General features: G+C 37.1%; 1 protein-coding gene across 5 annotated transcripts in view; it reads right to left on the reverse strand.

Moving 5' to 3' along the window:
• Positions 1–20545, reverse strand: part of DIAPH3 (diaphanous related formin 3) — a 485199-nt gene that overhangs the window by 359197 nt on the left and 105457 nt on the right. For all 5 annotated transcript variants that reach the window (XM_081815005.1, XM_081815002.1, XM_081815001.1 and 2 more), the window contains one exon: positions 18013–18143. In XM_081815005.1, the coding sequence (XP_081671131.1) occupies positions 18013–18143 (131 nt within the window). The remainder of the gene's footprint in view (positions 1–18012; positions 18144–20545) is intronic.

A 20545-nucleotide genomic window follows, 5' to 3' on the forward strand; every position in this document is an offset into this window, starting at 1 on the left:
TCTTTTAAATTTGATGAGGTTTGCTTTGTGGCCCAGGATATGGTCTATGTCAGTATAGGTTTTAAGAATGTGTACTCTGCTGTTAGATGGAATGTTCTATAAATATACATTACGTACTTTTGCTTGAGTTCTTGGATCTTCAGTGATTTTCTGTCTAGTTGTTCTACTGATCGTGAACCGAGTTGTGAAGTCTCCAAATCTGTTTGTGGATTTATCTACTCCTTTCTAGTATTTTTGCTTCATCTATGCACATCTGAGGTTTGATGTGTACACTTAGGATGGGTCTTTTGGTGGAATGACTCAAATACATCTTTTTCTTTACTCTGAGGTCTACACTATAGGATATTAAAATAGCCACAAGCACCTTTTGATTAATGTTTGAATAGGTCTTATTATCTCTTCACTTTCCATCTGTCTATATCAATATATTTGAAGTGAATTTCTGATAGAAAGCATATAATCAGGTGGTGTTTTTTCATCTACTCTGCCAATCTCTAATTGGCATAACCATTTACACTTAATGTAATTACTGACATGTTAAAATTTCACTAATTTTTTTGGATACTGTTCATTCTGTTTGTTCATTTTCTTTCCCCGGTCTTCTTGTGGTTTACTAAAACATGTTTTAGAATGCCATCTTTTTGATTTATCATGTTTTTTATTTATAGCTCATATAGCTTTTCTAGAGGTCGCTCTAGGTACATCATAATATATCAAAGCTTACTGGCATCATCATTTTATAAGCTTGAGTGAATTGTATAAACTTTCCTTCCTGTTATGAATCAAACGGTGTCCCTCAAAATTCACATGTTGAAACCCAAACCCACAACATGACTATATTTGGAGATAAGGCCTTTTTTTTTTAATTTTATTATATTAATCACCATACATTACATCATTAGTTTTTGATGTAGTATTCCATGATTCATTGTTTGCGTATAAGGCCTTTACAGAGATAGTTAAGGTTAAATGAGATCATAAGGATAGGGCCCTAATCCAGTAGGACTCCTGTCCTTGTAAGAGGAAGAGACACCAGGATTGCACACCCACAAAGGCCATGTGAGGACACTACAAGACAGCAACCATCTGCGAACCAAAGAAAGAGACCACATAAGAAACCAGCCTGCTGGCACCTTACCATAACTTTAAGCCTTCCAGCCTCCAGAACTGTGAGAAATTACATTTCCATTTAAGCCACCCAATCTGTAGCTTTTTTGTTAGGGCAGCCCAAGCTAACACACTTCCCTTTATGCACCTTTACCCTCCCAATTTAGAGTATAGTTGTTTTAAGTATTTCGTCTACATAGATTTAGAACTGCATCAGACAGAATTTTTGCTTCTACCAAACATAATTTAGAAAATTCAAGAAAAGTATCCTTATCCATAGTTTTATTGACACTGTACACGTTTTCTTCCCAGGATTTCAAGGATGCCTTCTTTTATTGTCTCCATTTAGAAAATGTTCTTTAGCCATTCTTTCAGGGTGAGTTTTCTGGCCACAAATTCCCTTTGTTTTTCTTCATCTGAGTAGGTCTTGATTCCCCCTTCATTCCTGAAAGATACTTTTACAGCATATAAGATTCTGAGCTGACTGTTCCTTGCTTTCTTCATTTAAAAACTGCTTTACCACATGCTTTGGGCCTCCATAGTTTCCAATGAGAAATCCAGGGTCATTCCATTGGTTCTCCTGGTAACTAAAGCGGCATCTCTTCCTTTCAAGATTTTTTTTGTTTTCAGTTGTCAGAAGTTTGACTAGGATAGGTCTTAATATGAGTTTCTTTAGGTTCATCCTATTTATGGTTCATTTGGCTTCTTGAATCTGTAGGTTTGTATTTTTTGCCAAATTCAGAAAATATTTTAACCATTATTTCCTCAAATACTTTTTTATCCTGCCCTCTTTCTCAAATCCTCCAAGGATTTGAGTAACAAAAGGTTAAATCTTTGGTTATAGCACCCCAAGTCACCAAGGCTCTGTTTAACTTTCTCTCTGTTCAGGTTGGGTAATTTCTATTATTCTATACTGCAGTTCACCAATTCTTTCCTCTCATCCCTACATTTTGTTGTTGTACTCCTCCAGTAAGTTTTTCATTTCAGTTACTGTATTTTTCAATTCTAAAATTTCCATTTGAGCTTTAAAAAAGAAAGTTTCTTCTACATATTTGCTGAGACTATTCTTTATGAACAATTCATCAATTTTTAATGAACAATTCATAATTGTTCATTAAAACACCTTGATGATGGCTTCCTTAAGCATCCTTATTAGAATATTCAAATAACTTGGGGTACTTGGGTGGATCAGTTAAGCATCCAACTCTTGATTTCAGCTCAGGTCATGATTTCAGGGTTGTGAGATCAAGCCCTGCATTGGACTCCATACTCAGCACAGAGTTAGCTTGCCCCTCTCCCTCTGCTCCTTCTCCTACTCGCTATCTCTAAAATAAAATCTTTTTAAAAAGAATACTCAAATATCTGTCAACTCAGTGTTGGCATCTATTAATAATGGTCTTTTTGCATTCAGTTTGTGATCTTCCTCCTTTTTTAGGAAGACAGGTGTTTATAGTGAAACCTGGAGACTTAGATTATTATGTTCTGATACTCCAGATTTCATTTCAACCTCTTATTTTTTAGCTTGCATCCTATGATACTGCTCCAGGGGATGAAGGACAGGCATCACCTCAAAGCTGCCAGGTGAAAACAGAGATCCATGTTCTCCAACTGGCCTCCGTTGACATCTTAGGAAGAGGTTTCTTCCTTTCTTTAAGACTTTGAGAGAGCCCAAGCACAGGGAGCAGCAGAGGGAGAGGGAGAAGTAGGCTCCCAGCTGAGCAGGGAGCTCGGTCCCAGGACCCTGGGATCATGATCTGAGCCTAAGGCAGAAAGAAACTTAACCAACTGAGCTATCCAGGTGCCCCCAGGAAAGGGTTTCTTGTTATTGCGGGACATAAGTGGGAGCCTGAGCTCCCCACCTGGTCTCCATGGTACCTCCCTGGCAGGGAGAAGCAGGACTGCCTGAGTATGCTCAAATAACCTCCACTAGAACCAATGGGAGGTGAGGTTTGTTTCCAAATCTTTTTTTTTTGCCAGTTGTACTAATTACCCTAATTAGATAATTTATTTTAAAATTACATAAACAGACAAGTCACTGTTAAAAAAAAAAAAAAAAAGCTATTTCTAAGAAAACTAAACCTAAGGCTTTGAAAGTTTTTTCAGTGACATTTTAAAAAGTGCCATAGAAGTAGATGTGGACACAAGTGTATATTATTGAGAGACATCAGCAGAATGACTTTTTAAGAAGAATTCTATACTCTACTTTTTAAGAACCTCTACATTTCTGCTCCACCTTAAAATACCAATATGAGGAAGATAACGCATCACGGATGTGGTTTAATCAACCTGTGTCTACTCTAAGTAGGCACAGGCTGGCCTCCACATCAAAAGTCTAGAGGAGGGGCGCCTGGGTGGCTCAGTCGGTTAAGCGTCTGCCTTCGGCTCAGGTCATGATCCCAGGGTCCTGGGATCGAGCCCCACGTCGGGCTCCCTGCTCAGTGGAGAGTCTGTTTCTCCCTCTCCCTCTGCCTGCCTCTCTGCCTACTTGTGCACTCTCTCTGTCAAATAAATAAATAAAATCTTTAAAAAAAAAAAAAAAAGCCTAGAGAAAAAAAAATGGATTTTTAATCTTTTGAATCCAAAGGATGTTTAGGCTATATGTGAATCATTTATCATTCCCTGCTTTTGCCAATTTTTCCAAAAACCAATAGCATTAAAATGGACTTCCTCAGTAGACACACACTTCCACCCAGGAAGTTACAGTGCCTTTCTAAGTAGGTGAAATCATACGTTTTTTCCTTCATTTTGCTTTTGTGTATTATCTATTTTCCTATAATGAACTTTTTGTAATAAGAAAAAAAATTTTTAATTACCCAAAAGAATCATCTTACATAAACGCCTAGGGAAACACAAAGTTATTTTGCTAAAAATCAATATAAGAAACACCCTGAAAGGGGAAAAAAATATCACTGGTCACTTGTGACAAAGTAACAAATTTTATACCTTAACCTTAGAAGGTCAGCTTTAATACTGTGTAATATCCAAATCCAATTTACATTCCTGTCAGAGTAATATATCACCAATGCTGAATATAATTATAGCTTATTTTAGCTTTCATTTTCACTTACTCTTAGCAAGGTGACTAAATACTTAAAATGAACAGGGTGGGGAGGAGGGGACAAAGCAATTAACATGCCCCATAGGGCAAAACAAACATACACCCACATCCCAACCGATGGCCCATCCATGAAAATTACACTAAATTATACAGCCAGAAAGGGAATTCAGAAATTCAGGAACTAAATAATGTTCTCATTTAAAAATCTACCAAACTTCAAAATACAATCACTAATATGTGTATTTTCTAGGAATTGACTTTTCAAGGAATCATGTATTTAAAACCACTTATTCTCACTTCTAATATTAAATGAAACAGTAGAATAACAAACTAAGAAGTTTATTCTCCTGGTTACTTTTTAACTCTAATATATTGAAAGGTATAAAATGTCTAGAGAAAGTGTTCAAAATGAAAAGAAAACCAGATGAACTGCAGTGATGAAAAACCAATCACCAATATAAGAAACATGAGCTCTTGATCTTTAGATGAAAAAAGAGAACTATAGAGGTAAAATAACATATCCTAGCATGTGCTCTGATCAAAACTTAAGTCCACTATTAAAAGAAAAATTGTAAAAAAAAAAAAAAAAAAAAGAAATCTCATTGGGAATGTATTAAATATGAGTAAGGAAGTTTCTTAATATCAAATCAAAACATCATTACTTGAGGAAAGCATTAATGAATTATTCATCTTAAATTGACTAATTTGACAACTAACGTATGAGGGAAAAGAAATCATTACATTGCAGGTCTTCCATCATCTGTTTTCACCGTAAGTACTTGCTGCCCAACACTTGTTCCATAAACTTCATTATTAAGTCTATCATCTCCTGATTCTATCAAGTTCATTGCTATGTTCACTCAGCAGCAAATGAAACTATTTCATCTTTCAAGAGCCAATTCAAGTGTCCTTCTTTGAACTCCCATTAAGTTTCTCCATTCGCTTACTGAGTTTTACCCACCTGACCCCAAATATCCCTCTAATTACTGCCCAGTTTTTCTTTCTTTTAGAGGAAAATGTCTCAATTTCATCACAAGAATGGTCGGTAGTCCTTCACCGTCCATTTATCCCATCTCAATCTGGCTTCTGCCACCCAGACTCCACAAAATTGCTTTTCTCAATGGTCAACAACAACCCTCCTCTTTCCGACAGTAATATCTTGCCCAGGTCTCAGGAGCATTCTGTGGTTTGTCACTTTCCCTATTGAAACACTGTCCCTCTCTTAGGCTCAGGAAATCAGTCTTTTTGGGTTCTCCTCCCAAATGACCACTCCTCCAACTGTTTTCCTGATTTCTCTTGCCTTTCTGGACCATGGATAATTGCTGGAGATTCCCAGGTCTTGTTCTGGGCCGCCTTCTATATCTTTACACACACCTCCCTGTCCTACCTGAATTCTCAACTATTATCAGGGCTTAATGTGCAGTGCACATATAAACAATAGTTAAGTATCTCTACATTCTCCACTGAGGTCCAGACTGCATTATCTAGCAGCTTGATATCTCAAACTGTGAAACTCAAACATATCAAACTTAACATGGTTAAAACAGACATTTTGATTTTCTCCAAAATGCATGAAACCAGTAACAAAACCATCTTCCCCTATCCAAGTTAATGGCACTACTATCCACCTATTTGCTCAGGTCACACAACCTAGGTGTCATTCTTGATTTCCTTTTCATTCACACCCCACATCCAATCTATCAACAGGTCCTACAGTTTCTACCTCCAATCTGTCCGTAAAACCCACCCAACTCCTTGCCCTGCCCCCACTACAATCCTCATCCATGACATGCTCATCACTCCCGTGACTATGCCATAGTCTCCTTTCTGATCTCCCTGTCCACTCTTTCCTCCCTTCAATCCATTCTCCCCAAAGCAGTTCCTTTTAACAGTAAATTTAGAAATAGATCATTTCCTGTGTAAAACTCAATAACAGCCTCACACTTATCTAGACTAAAAATCTTACCTCTCTTCCACATCACCTTAAGGCCTCTCATGACCTGGGCACCGCTCAACTCTCTGATGGCCCCATGGCCTCTGGGACTCCACCTCCCTCTCTCCACCCTCTTGCCTGTTTCCGCACCCTAGGGTCTCTGCTGCCTAGGAGGTGCTCCAGGCCCTGCACCAAAGCCTGAGCCTCTCTTACCTAATTCCTCGTGTTCTTAAGCTCTTAAACTTTACCACCTCAAAGACATTCTCTGACCAGCTTGCACCTAAAAGCCCTCTATCCATCACTCTCAGTCCCTTTTCTCTTAACTGAAGTTTTATCTTCTATTTATTACATATTTTCTAGATCTCTCCCCCATATGCCTCATTACTGTGATATCTGGCATAGCACCTGAGAATTCTTGTTGCATGAGTAGATTAACAAATACATCCTCTGTTACTCTGTTGCATTTTATCCAGACCACACACTTAAAGATTTAATTAGGTAAGAGCTAGTGGTATCACTTACTCTACTATGTGTTAGACATCGCTCTCCAAATGGAAACTCAGTAATTTGAGGACAGGGAGAAGCCCTTGTACCTTTACTAGTTTTCCAATAGAGACGTATGTAAAGACACTCAAAATACTTGATCCCCTATCCTGAAAAATGAGCAGTATACTGCCTCATGCATTTTTATTTCATGCTTTAATTTCCCTGTTCTTTTTACTATTCAACTCCATTTAACATACACCCTGATCTCCTGAGTCCCATATTACAGTTCCATAACAACACATTCTGTGCACCCCCTCAGAAATCCATAGCTTGCTAGAGAGAGCAGCCATACCTACAGAGACTCAAGAATGCAAAGGCTCAAAATAAGGGCACCAAGAATATCACATGGCTTTCTCATCTGTGAAACTATTATCCAAAAGGGAAGCCTCTAGCGACATGTGGATTTAAGTTTAAATTCCATTCCTTAGTCACATTAAGCACCATTCAAGTGCTGAAAGGTCACATGTTTTGAGTACTGAAGAGCCAGACCAAGAACATTTCCTGTACAAAGTTCTACTGGAATTCTGCTCAAGCGAGCCTACTTTCTCTTTAGTTCCTCAGAGGCACTCCAAGTGACGTCAGTGGGTCTAACCCTTATGTGTTTATCTTTTATGAATTTCAACATAGGAAAGATGTTTAATATATGAAAACTACACCTATTTCCTTCTCATATATACTGATTACCCCATAACAGAAGACCTAGAAATCCATGGCCAATATGGGTGATAAAGTTGAGATTTCACAAGGTTTTCTGAATCATAAAAATTAAAACTTCCTTCTATTGCCAATATTATTTCACCTACCTTTGTATCAAGGCCTTCTATATACAGCTGATCCTTGAACAACGTGGGTGTGTTAGGGGTGCCAATTCCCACGGCACAGTGGAAAATCCACGTATAAACTTTTTTTTATAATTTTTTTTTTTAAAGATTTTATTTATTTATTTGAGACAGAGAGAATGAGATAGAGTGAGCATGAGAGGGGGGAGGGTCAGAGGGAGAAGCAGACTCCCTGCCGAGCAGGGAGCCTGATGCGGGACTCGATCCAGGGACTCCAGGATCATGACCTGAGCCGAAGGCAGTCGCTTAACCAACTGAGCCACCCAGGCACCCCCACGTATAAACTTTTGACTCCCCAAAAACTTAGCTACTAATAACCTGTTGACCAGAAGTCTTACCAATAATATAGCCAGTCGATTAACACATACGTTGTATGTGTGTTATATACTATATTCTTACAATAAAGAAAGCTATAGAAAATGTTGAGAAATTCTAATAGAAAATAGCTGTGGATAAGCGGACACACACAATTCAAACCGGTGTTGCTCAAAAGCCAACTGCAGTTATGTATTTTTTTATGTATAGAGACAACAGGACAAAATTTGTATTTTTAATTCTTTACTTAACTCACCATGCAATGTTTTTGTTTTTGTTTAAAAAAAAAAAAAAGGCTCCACACCCAGCTTGGGGCCCAACACAGGGCTTGAACTCACGACCCTGAGATCAAGACCAGGGCTGAGATCAAGAGTCAGACGCTTAACCGAATGAGCCACTCAGGCGCCCCACCAAGCAATACTTTTAAATCATAACAAGGCCAAAAAATTAGTATAAAGAAGAAACTACATAGACTCTTTGTATGTAGGATACTAAATAACTAGGGAGTGTGACGGTCTGCAGTTCAGTAATTTTTCCACTGAATATATACATATCTTTGCGAAAGAAACCGAAGTATTCAGTAAATAACATCATCCTGATAACAGTTATAGATTTGAACATAGAAGGCTTACATTCTCTAAGGACACAGACAATTATCATTGAAAAGCAAAGTTTCTTATATTTCACCTCTACGGTCAGGAGCAACTATACAAGTTTAAGAGCAGTACTTTTTCCAAATTGTTTTAACACTATATTTTGTTGTCTTTTAAACCGTAATCTAGTCTTTTTGAATAATTAGTTTTCAGTCACATATTCTTTCTTTTATGCTGAATATCAAACTACTGTATTTTAAAAAGGTTTGAGGCCCTATGTTAATTGTGACTGACTTTACATATGAATAGAATATTTTTTGAAAAAATTAATCTTGGCTATTCAAATTAGTAATTTATATTTTATTTTACATACACTAGGAGATATATATATTATAAAGTAGATTGAAAGGATTTTACAATTCGAGGACCTTTCAGGTCAAGTATAAATTGAGCTACACAGCTCTTATTCACCATGTACAGAAAATATGTATTTCTCAGTTAAAAGCAATTACTGTATTTTCAATGTACTGTACTTTTATTGTTAACCTTGCATTCAAAGCTTTTCAGACACAGATAGAGTTAACTTCGAAACCAAATAATTATAACACATTTTAATACATCTACAACCCAAAACCAAGCTGTAGTATGAATGACAATACACAAAAGAGAAAGTCTCCTACCAGGGGGGACCATTCAGTCTTCTGGAAGGTCTCTCAAAGAAATTACACCAGCTTTGGAAGGACTGTGAAAGCAATGGAATGTATTGGCATGCCCTTTAAAATATCAGGTTAGTACTCATTTATAAACATTAATATTTTCTTTCAGGGCATTTTTCATTAATATTTCATTCTTTTAAAACACTTTGGAAAGGACTGCAAAAAGACCTAAAATTAAAGTGCATTTTCAACAAATATTTCTTTAATAAGCAATATTAAGGGTCATAAAAGTTATGGATCCTGAATGTTAATTTAGACATAAATAATACAAAGCATATCCTAAGATATATGGTATTGTCTAAAGAAATAAAGAATATTAACATCCTACCTATACTTTATGACTTTTTATTGGAAACATAGAAAAACTACTTTGAAGAGGTCAAAGTGTATCTCCCTGAGAAAAGTTCTGTAAAATAGGCATCCAACTAATATTTTTAACCTACCAAAGACGATGCTTCTATGATTTCTATGATGCGCCATATTGCTGATTCCCTCATCCCAGGTACAGCCAACCACAATGAAGTCTGCCATGGACTGTAGCGTTTCTACTGTCAGACACATCTCTCCTCTCCATTTCCACTCCTTAATAGCTGGTAGGAAACTCATTCCCTTTGCCTTATCCTTCCAAGAAGACAGCACTGCCCGCTGAAGGCAGCCTCCCAGCAATCGACTCATTTCTTCTCTCAGGACTCTTGATATAAATGCTCACTCATCCTTCGAGGTTTTAAAAATCCTTTAATCTTTCAGACTTCAATTCTTTTATTTATTCCCATAGTCCTGAACCTAACTTTGAGGATATAATCATCATGCAGTATTTATGTCAAAGAAGCAAGCAGCTACACAGAGGAACCAAGGTGTTTAAGCAGCAATGTCTCATTTTTTTTTTTTTTTTACAGTGACATAAATGGTTTATATGTGCTGTTCAGTTTGCTAGCCACTAGCCACATGTGCCTCGTGAGCACTTGAAATGTTCTGAATGTTCCCCCCCCCGCCTTAATTAAATACCACAACTAACTAGCAGCTACCTTATTAAAACAGCACAAGAAGGAAAACATAGAACCACCTGAATGACTTGCCTTTCTGGTATCATTAATTAAAGAAAAAAAAAGGAAGGAAGGAATTTAAGAATGTAGATCACGAAGGAAAATCTTTACTCCTCTTGTCCACTTGAGGAATTATCACTATTATTAACACCATACATCCGTACATATTGTTAATTCTCAAACTTTTTTCTAAGGCTTTTTTAAAAAAAAATTTTATAGCTCATGTCTTACTTTAAAACTCTAAAGCATATCAGTGGAATAAAAATAAACTAGAGCTTATTATTAGAACATTTACTATTCTCCTTCTCTCATTTCTACAAAGGGAGAAGCCTTCTACTATGTTCCCCAGAAGAGAACATTAGGGATTACTCCCTCCATCTCATTATGTAAAGATTTCCCCACACCTCCACTACCCAGAAGGACTGAATTATCCAACTGGCGAAAGTGGGGAAGGGATCTTGACCCTGACCTACAGTTGTCTGTTCTTCCTACTCATGACAACGTGACAAGTTTGATTCAGTGGCAAGAACTACACTTCACCTTCGGAAGTCCCAGTTGTGCTCTGCAATTTAGCCTTTCTAGCAGTTCAGAGGTTATTCCTAACCTCACTTCTGTATCTGCTTTAACATATTCAGAACTCAAGGTTAAAAAAAAAGGGGTGTCTATCAGGATCTCCACAGAACCAGTAGTTTGCATGTATAGTGTAAAACAGGACAACTATTAGAGAAAATGAAACAAATGATAAAAAGTTTTTTTTTAATGGAATCGAGGACTAAGTCATAAATAGAAAATGAAGCTCTTTGGGAGGCAAAACAAAAGTGAGATACTGAAAAAGTATCAGTCAATGTAGGAGCTGAGCACGTGACCATTTATTTAGCAGGACTCAACTGACAATCTTCAAATTGAGATAGTTTCAGGAAATTCAGAGCAGAATAGTCTTTTGTATTCTTAGAAAGTTTATGACCAGACTCTACTCCTGTAGTCTGGTCCTAGCAGTAAGATAAAGAACCTACAAATCCAATGAAACTAAAAACTGGAAGAAATGAGGATTCATCATTTACTGATCTATACTGGGTCCCACTAAATAACATACAGATGCTTGACCCCTGTCCTCGCTTCCCCTCTTCCCCTTCTGCTGCTCTGTTCTAGTTTCAAAGGGGCTGACTCCGGAGGCTTCAGCTCCCAGGGTTTGTAATCAGCTGTTCCCTGCTAGGTTTGAGCAGTGGGAAGCAGGAAGAAACAAGGTAATGCTCTCCCCCGCCGCCCCGCCGCCCCCCCGCCTCGGAGGTTTCTCTGGCAACAGCTGCATCTTCCCCATGGATCCAGTTTCTGCCAATCAACACCAAACCGTTAGATTCCAGAACAGAGTTTTCTTTCTCTCCCTCCAGCACAGGGGTGGAGCAGCTTCCCGCTGCCACTAATCAAGTGTCTCACTGTTTCCTATTTGGTTTCTCAGTCTTCCCATCAGTTATTTAACCAATTGCTGTATTAACATTAAAAAAAAAAAAGAAAAAACCTTACAGCGCACGCTCTAGTGTCTGTCTTCCTGTTAGATCTCTAACATATATACTGCACTCAGATACATACATGCATATGTACAGTCTCCTTCTGTTCCATTCCATCTCCTTCCTAGGAAAGCATCTTTGGTAAGACTGACAAAAGCAACAGACACTCCTCTTGGATCATAATGCAGTATAATTGAGCTTTAAGAAGAGGTCGTTCTTGGTAAGAGAAAGGTTTGACTTGTCCATGTTTTGGTTTAAGTGCTCTGAAGAACCTGTAACCCCCACCCCCCACCCCACATAATGTCATTTAGATCCACTAGAGTAGGGGCTCTGCAGACAGGGGAGAAGGATGAAGGATGAAGGCCTGAGGGACCAGCAGTGACAACCAAGAAGGGACACTATGTCTTCTTCACTCAAGGAACACCCTACCTCTCATTATATGCATTGTCCCTTCCCCCAACCCTGGGATGGGCAGAGGATGTAGGAAACCCAGACTTTCTACCCATTCACTGCCTCCATGAATTTCTAGGACAGTTTTGAGGAATACTACTATATCCCACAAACCTCTCATGTCAATTCCTGATTTTCAAAAAGATAAAAACACCGCTTCACCCAGATAAAGTGAGCAATGTCAAATATTTATTTAATGAGGGAACCAGCAAGATGATGACCCTGGTTCAAAAAGAACTAGAAAAATCAAAGAATTTAAAGTGACTTAAAAGATAGACAAATGCTAATTTAAATACAAGACTGATATCCTACAGAGCAATAAAACAGCAACTGCTAGGGTTCATCTTTAAAAAAAATAAAAGTGTGCAACAGTAAGGTAAAGTAAAATAAGAGTATTAACATACTAACATATGCACTTAAAAAATCTGGAGCAAAAACACTCAAGAAACTATTAAAAGGAGTTCACCACTGACCAGCAGGTCTGACAATCAAATTGACAGAAAGGAGGAAGTCTTTTACTTTTCTGTTTATATCCTTCTGAGAAATTTGGATTTGGGGCACACAAATTTAATACCTTTTTTTTTTCTTGTATTAGAGATCTAAAAAATGTAGTGATCCGAAGGGGCACCTACACCCCAATGTTTATAGCAGCAATGTCCACAATAGCCAAACTATGGAAAGAGCCCAGATGTCCATTGACAGATGAATGGATAAAGGAGATGTGGTATATATATACAGTGGAATACTACTCAGCCATCAAAAATGAAATTTTGCCATTTGCAATGACATGGATGGAACTAGAAGGTATTAGGCTAAGCGAAATAAGTCAATCAGAGGAAGACAATTATCATATGATCTCACTGATATGAGAAATTTAAGAAACAAAAGAGAGGATTATAGGGGAAGAGAGAGAAAAATAAATAAAACAAGATGAAACCAGAGAGGGAGGCAAACCATAAGAGACTCTTAACTATAGGAAACAAATGGAGGGTTGCTGGAGGGGAGGGGTGTGGGGGGATGGGGTAACTGGGTGATGGGCATTAAGTAAGGCACGTGATGTAATGAGCACTGAGTGTTATATGCAACTGATGAATCACTGAATTATACCTCTGAAACTAATGATACGCTATATGTCAATTGAATTTAAAAAAATATATAATTTAAAAAAAAGTAGAGGCAAATAAAGTCACTTTCTGACAAGAGTTTTACCCTCAAAAGACTTTTGTCAAGGGATCCTAATGATATACTTGAAGCAAGAGTAAAATCATCAGACAAATGAAAAGGACCTAAAAAGAAATGATTATCTGCATGGGCAAACATATATACATATACACTTATCTGTAGTTTAACTCAACAGTAATAGCTAATCTATCACACAAAACTAACATGCAAATTAACTGAGGGTGATTGTGTTATTCTTAGGCTCAAAATAAGGGATATTGCTTATTTTTGTCCCTTTTATGTACATGCATATTAAATTTCCTTTTTGAGTGTGTACAAGTTAACTTTCTTTTCTAAGATCAGAAAGGGAATAGGTCTTCCAGGTTAGGAAAAAAGTGACATGAAAGATTAAAAAAACTATCCAAAAGAATTTAAGTAAGAAAACAATACAGAAAAGGAACAAAGAGCAGAAGAGGGTATGGAAAGGGAGATGAACATGGTAAAAAAAAAAAAAAAAAGCATAAACTATTTTACAGTGGCTATGAAGGCAAAGATTATCAGAATTGTTTTAAAAAGCATTTGCATGCTACTTACAATAGCTATGCGTAAAACATAAGGAAATAAAAAGGCACGAAATAGTATGAATTGTGAGGATATGTGAGTAGTTGCACACATCAACATATATAAATCTATGAAACAGAGAGGAAAAAAGCCCCAGAAGAATGCATGGAAGATGCCACCATTGACACGAAGTTCAAAACGATATAAAACCAAATAATACATGAATTAAGAAGACCTATATGGTGAAATTACAATGAAAAGAAAAAAAGATAAGTCCGAAATTCACAACAGTGCTAACCACAGCACAGTGGGAGAAGAGGACATAAAATTTAGCAGGGATGCGTGGAAGCTTTAAAGTTACAAGCAGTATTTCTAGCTTAGTCTCATTAGCAGGCAAGTGGGTACTTGTTTTACTCCTATGACGAAGCCTTTTTTATATATTTAACATTTTATAAAAATAAGAATTTGAATAAGTATTGATAACTTCAAAATATTGGTCTTGACTTTTTTCTCCAGATCACATGGATACCAATGAATATGTTGATCTCGTTGCTTGCCACAACCTTTTCTATTTGTCTCTTTACACGTGTGGTCCATGGCACAACATATGTCAGTTCCAAAATTAAACTCTTCCACCAGCTTTGTGTTTAAGCCCAGAAATGGAGAAAAATTAGATTCCAAACAGGACACTGATCAAAGGGAATAACGAACCACAAAGGCTGTTCACTTGCTTTGCAGTAAACATACATTTTACTGCATTTTTCTAAAGTGATTTTTTTGAAGTTATTAACTTTCAGACCTAGTTCCAAAACCTCCTTAGAAATTTAACAAAAAGATGTTAGCAAGAAAATAGGTCTTGTAAACTTCAAAATGTACATGTTAACTGCAAGTAAAGGAAAATAATGCCTAAGATCACAACACGTGGGACCGGATAGACTGGATTTTCTGAGACAGAAATCGTCCCTTTGACAGCTGCATCAAATTGAGAAAATGAAGATGTATTCTGTAACTAATTTGCTATATACATAGATGAGTATGGACGAAAATGCTAGATATCAATCATAATAATGTTAGTGTCTACTCTTTTACGTTTCCACCTCAAAGTGTTCAATAGCTCAAACATAATTGTTGCCCATGTCAAGATCCATTAAAAGTTGTAAGTGGCAACTTGAAGAAGTTGGTCTTTTCTTGTGTTCCAAAAGTAAAGCAACTATGTCTTTTAGCTTAAAACGTTCACCAAGAATACTGAATAATCAATAAAACTTCAAAAGAATTCTGTGATCTTCAAATCAACTCTTCATAAAAGGTGGCAAATAACATGGTATTTAAGGCACCGGTTTTCATATAATTCACTGCTGTCTGGATGATAAAAGGTTGATGTGGCTCATAATTGGTAGGCAGAGTTTCAGAAATGGATAAATGGCTCTAAAAGTATTGCATATCCGGGAGGGGGTGGAGTAGAGGGAGGTTTCCGTCTTGTTCCTTGATTTTTGATTTAAATAAAGCCCAATCCCAAACCAGCATGGGAGAATCATCATTAATCAGTTCACATGTTTCACTCTCACCTCTATTCGCAGAAATTGAAGAATTTTAACACTGATTTACTACAGGTCTAACAAGGGTCTCAAAAGCTGACAAAGAGTCTAATTCTTTTTCTCTTGAAACTGAGTCATATACTATACATTAAAAATACAGGTATATGAAAAAAATACATGTATACGAAAAACTGACTTTAACAATAGCAGACATAAAACTAATAGCCAAGTCCAAAGATTTGAACATAGGCAGAATTTCAACTTTTACACATCCAGGAAAGTCATTCCTCAAATTGAAGCACTGCACACAGAGATATTCTTGAGTCTCCTCTCGTCTCTCTACATCAGGTGCCACAGTTTCAGAAAAACCTCTCCAATGGTAAGATTTCTATCATTTTCGATTAAAAAGACTTTTATAGGAAGCATCCACAGCTTGTAGATTCCTGCTAATATATTCTAGAATTGGCCTTTCTTGGAAAAATAATTCCACATTTTTTTTTAAAATAAGGTTCAAGTGAAAGAGACAAAGCATTATTTCCCAGTAGTTTAAGGCGAAACCACATAAAATTGTATCCACTGGAATATACATGAATTCGTACATAAAACCCTTTCACAGTTTTTCTTTTGCTACCATTTTCATCTAATCAAATTATGAAGATAAAGGGAAGGGTCTACTTCTAATTAAATTGAAAAGCCATGAATAAATCCATTGCTCAATGGCTGCCAGATAAACTAAGACATGAGTGCATCTTCCCATTCAACTCCAAACACCCTCTTCCTACTTTTAAACTCCTTAAGGGCCTGGGTCCGCTTTGCTATTTACCCAAACCCCACATCTAAGACAGTGCTTGGTAAATATCAGGTACTCAGTAATTATTTTTTAAATGAATATATTAAAGAGGTACAGATTAAACTGGAAACCAGAGCTCTTCACGTATGATTATACCTTTCAAATTCCCACTTCAACTTAGTCTCTAGTAAGGGCCAAGGTAAAACCGAAGGAGACTAAAATTAAACCATGTTTCAATCAACAGATCTTCACTGAGGATTTTTTATGTGCTGTGCACTGTGCCTGGTAAAGAGAAGTACATAAGACATACGAAGTCCCTGGCCTCCTGCCCATCACACTTCCATCTAAAGAACAGTCTGGAAGTGGGGAAAAATGGAAAAACAAAGATAAAGTTGAAATATACTTTGTTCACTCTTCATACTCCTCAGTTAAACCTCACTCGCTTTCATGTCTCAGCAGGTAGGGTCTTCTTGTTTTAAATAGTTGTTACTGCCAAGGATTTTTTCATACTGTAGCCAAACTTCAGAAGTGTCCAGAAAAGTACTAATCAGAGAGGATATCAAAAAGATTCTATATTATTAACTTCCACAGTCATTTTAGCCCTAATATGTATTTATATCTAAGTAAATATACATGTAATACAGATATATTCTCATGCAAAAACAAGCATTCATTTATTATACAAAAGAAGCCAAAACTGATCTACCTTAGAGCCTTGCAGCTCTGAAATCCTGATTTTATGACTGCTCATTTTTTTAACAATTTCTGCCTTGTTTTTTTCAAGAATATCCTGAGCTTAAAAGTCTAAAACCTGATTTATAGAGACATCTGTATTAGTGTTGCCAGATCCAGGACACCTAGTTAAATTTGGATTTCAGATGAACAACAAAAATTTTTAGTGTTAATATGTCTGAACTCCAGATTTTACTGGGCATCTTCTATTTTTACTTGCTAAATCTGGCAATATTAACCTATGTGCTCCTATAAAGATATTATTTCCAATAAAGGAAAAGTTAATTAATGGTATTTCTTTCTATGTCAAACAAAATTTCAGCCAGTATACAATACCAAAATTCAGAGTGAAACTCATTTTTTTATTGTTATGTTAATCACCATACATTACATCATTAGTTTTTGATGTAGTGTTCCATGATTGTTTGTGCATAACACCCAGTGCTCCATGTAGTACGTGCCCTCTTTAATACCCATCACCAGGCTAACCCATCCTCCTACCCCCCACCCCTCTAGAACCCTCAGTTTGTTTCTCAGAGTCCACAGTCTCTCATGGTTTGTCTCCCCCTCCGATTTCCCCCCTTCATTCTTCCCTTCCTGCTATTTTTTTTTTTTAACTCCGTTTCTAATCATGATTGTTCTTTTAAAAAACACCATAAATTTAAAAGAAAAAATTTTTAAGATGGGGGGGTAGAGCGTGCACGTGAGTGGGCAGAGCAACAGAAAGAGAAGGAGAGAGAAAATCTCAAGCTAACTCCCGGCTGAGCAGAGAGCCCAACGTGGGGCTCCGTCTCACAACCCATGAGATCTTGACCTAAGCCGAAATCACAAGTCAGACGCTTAACCAACTGAGCCACCCAGGAACCCCAGTTTTTTTAAATTTTAAGAAAAAAATAAAAATTTTTAAGTCCATAGGGTATGTATCACTTGGTAATAAATACAAAAAGTACTGACACTATATTTCATCATGCATATAAATATTACATGTTCACTTTTTATCTTGAGACGATCGTTGATGTATATACCACCTATTTGCAGGTGCTATGAAGTATTAAATAAAAGTAACAGATTAATGACATCTGTTTAATTTACCAACATGCCCCAATGATGTTCAGACAGATGAATTACCTCACAGGATTACTAGTCAAAGACACGCGGAGGGACTCCAGACATGTGACAAGTCTCTCATCTGCACACCCCATTTTCAGTTCATGGATGAATTCCTGAGGTGAGATCTGTCGCCTACTCTTAAGACTTCCCTGTAAATTAAAGAAAATAAATTGATCTTCATTAAAGTAATATCAATTACATTAATCCCCCCTTTCATATTAGCAGCTACACATGACTACACTAAGCAGTATTATTTTGAGGTAATGATTTCCTTCCGCCCACAAATACAAAGCATAATCCAGGATATTCACGAAAGATAAAAACATCAAAAAGGTTTGCAAATTAAAAGGGCTTTTTCCAAATCCCAAATATCATGGAAAACAATCAAGTATTTACTACAGAAATATCTGAAAATATAGTCCTCTATTTTAGGCCCATGCAAAATAAAAAGCAAACCTCAATACAGGAACAACTCTCTTAAAATTAGTATTCCAAGTGCCACAAAAAACGGCTGTAAGTCATTAATTGACCCAACTACCGTCAAGTGCCCAGTTCTAAGCACAGGATACACAGAGATTATCAAAACCCAAGTCTGGCAAGACAAATGCACGCAAGGAAATAACACTTCTCAGCGCAGTCTAATTCCTATAACGGGCTACCAAGGCACTCAGAGGAGGAAGCCCTAGCTTGCTGGAGCAGATGAGGGAAGCCTGAGGAACAGGGAAAAGGGAAGTCTGTTCAGGAGACTAAGAATTAGGAACTCCTTCCAGACTACCACATGGCATCCATGTACAGCCACAAAGAAAACCAGAAGCACTTACAACAGAATGAGGATAGCAGCCAGATCATGAAGGCACAGAGCACCGCTCTGCAATTAGATTTTCCAGGTCAGTTTTGGAAGGCTCACTCTGGCACGTTGTAAGAGTTGGAGTTCGCTCATTATGCAATATTTAGTACCTGCTAAGTGCCAGACACTGTTTTTTGTTTTTTTTTTTAAGATTTTATTTATTCGAGACACAGAGATACAGAGAGAGAGAGAGAGAGAGAGAGAGCATGAGCAGGGAGAGAGGCAGAGGGAGAGGGAGAAAAAACAGGCTCCCCACTGAGCAGGGAGCCCGATGCGGGGCTCGATCCCAGGACCCTGGGAGACGCTTAACGACTGAGCCACCCAGGCGCCCCATCCAGACACTGTTCTAAGTGTTACACAGAGAACAGTACACAAGGGACAAAAAGTCCCTAGATGCATGGAGCTTTCTTCTCCATGGAGAAAAAGAAAGCCAGGCAGACAATAAATGAAATAAGCAGGTAAACAGTTGCTTTGTGGCTAGTAAAAAGTGCTCCAGAGAAACAAAGCAGAGAAGAGGATTAAGGAGCCCAGGAGGTGGTTGGCAATTTCAAACAGGGTGCTCACAGAAAGACTCACAGAAGAATCTGAAGGCCTCAGACTTGAGTATTAGAATAAAGGTCTGAAGGAGATTGAAGCAAGCATACTGGTAACTGAAAAGTTGTGATGGAAGGGACTGTACCCTCACAGGCCACCAAAGGAACTCTGACTTTTACTCTCAAATCAGAAACATGAGAAGACCTATTAAGAAGACACATAGTCCAGATAGAAAATGATGAGCATGATGAACAATAAAGTCCAGAACTGTATCTGTGTCAGTTACAGATTATACATCCAAGGGGAAGGAATTAATACATGTTCAAAAGCAGGTTAGTAGGGATGGCAGGAAATCAGATGCATTTTTTTTCATTTATTATTAAATTTGCCATAATATTGTCCAAGGAAACATTCCCAATAATGCAAAATAAATTAGCACTGTAAAGACGGATGGTTTTCATCAATTGCAAAGTGGTAATTTACTAAAGAATATTCTGAGATTTTGCTCGTAAAACTAAGAAAATAAAGTGGAAAGGGGAAATGAAATGGTGAGAACAGTGAAAATAAGCACTTAAAAAAATCAGTGACTGTTATGTATCATTAAAGAGAATACATTTAACTTGTACTGACATAGCATTTATCAGTAAATTTTTCTGCTTTAAATTACTAAAGTATTGCCTGTTCAACACAGAAAATTTGGAAAACAGAAAATAGGGGGAGAAAAGTGCCTCAAAATGATTATTAATGTGATATTTCTCCTTGAAGTTTTTTCCTCATGTAATATGTACATAATATCCCATATATATTCATAAACACCTGTACTTTACTTTCAAAAACATTAGAGCATATTGTTTGGTAAGCTACTTTTATTTTTAGTCATGTTTCATAAACATATCCCAGTATCTTAAATGAAATTTTTTTTTTTCCTGTCTACAGGCTATTAACATACCTAATTACTTACCTAATTTAGACCCATATCATTGGGCATGTAGGTTGCCTAGCACAATTTCTTGGTATCTTAATTTTTCAAGTTTCCTGTCAGGCCATATTGTCAGGCCAATATTTTATCCAAATATATACCAATAGAAGTTAAACCAGATGATCTTTTTGTAGTACTTGATATTTATAGTACTTGATTCAGTACTCTGAATTTATCACTGAAATAATCAT

Source organism: Leptonychotes weddellii, chromosome 3 (assembly GCF_054177405.1).
Source record: "Leptonychotes weddellii isolate Sample4059 chromosome 3, ASM5417740v2, whole genome shotgun sequence".
Lineage (NCBI taxonomy): Eukaryota > Metazoa > Chordata > Mammalia > Carnivora > Phocidae > Leptonychotes > Leptonychotes weddellii.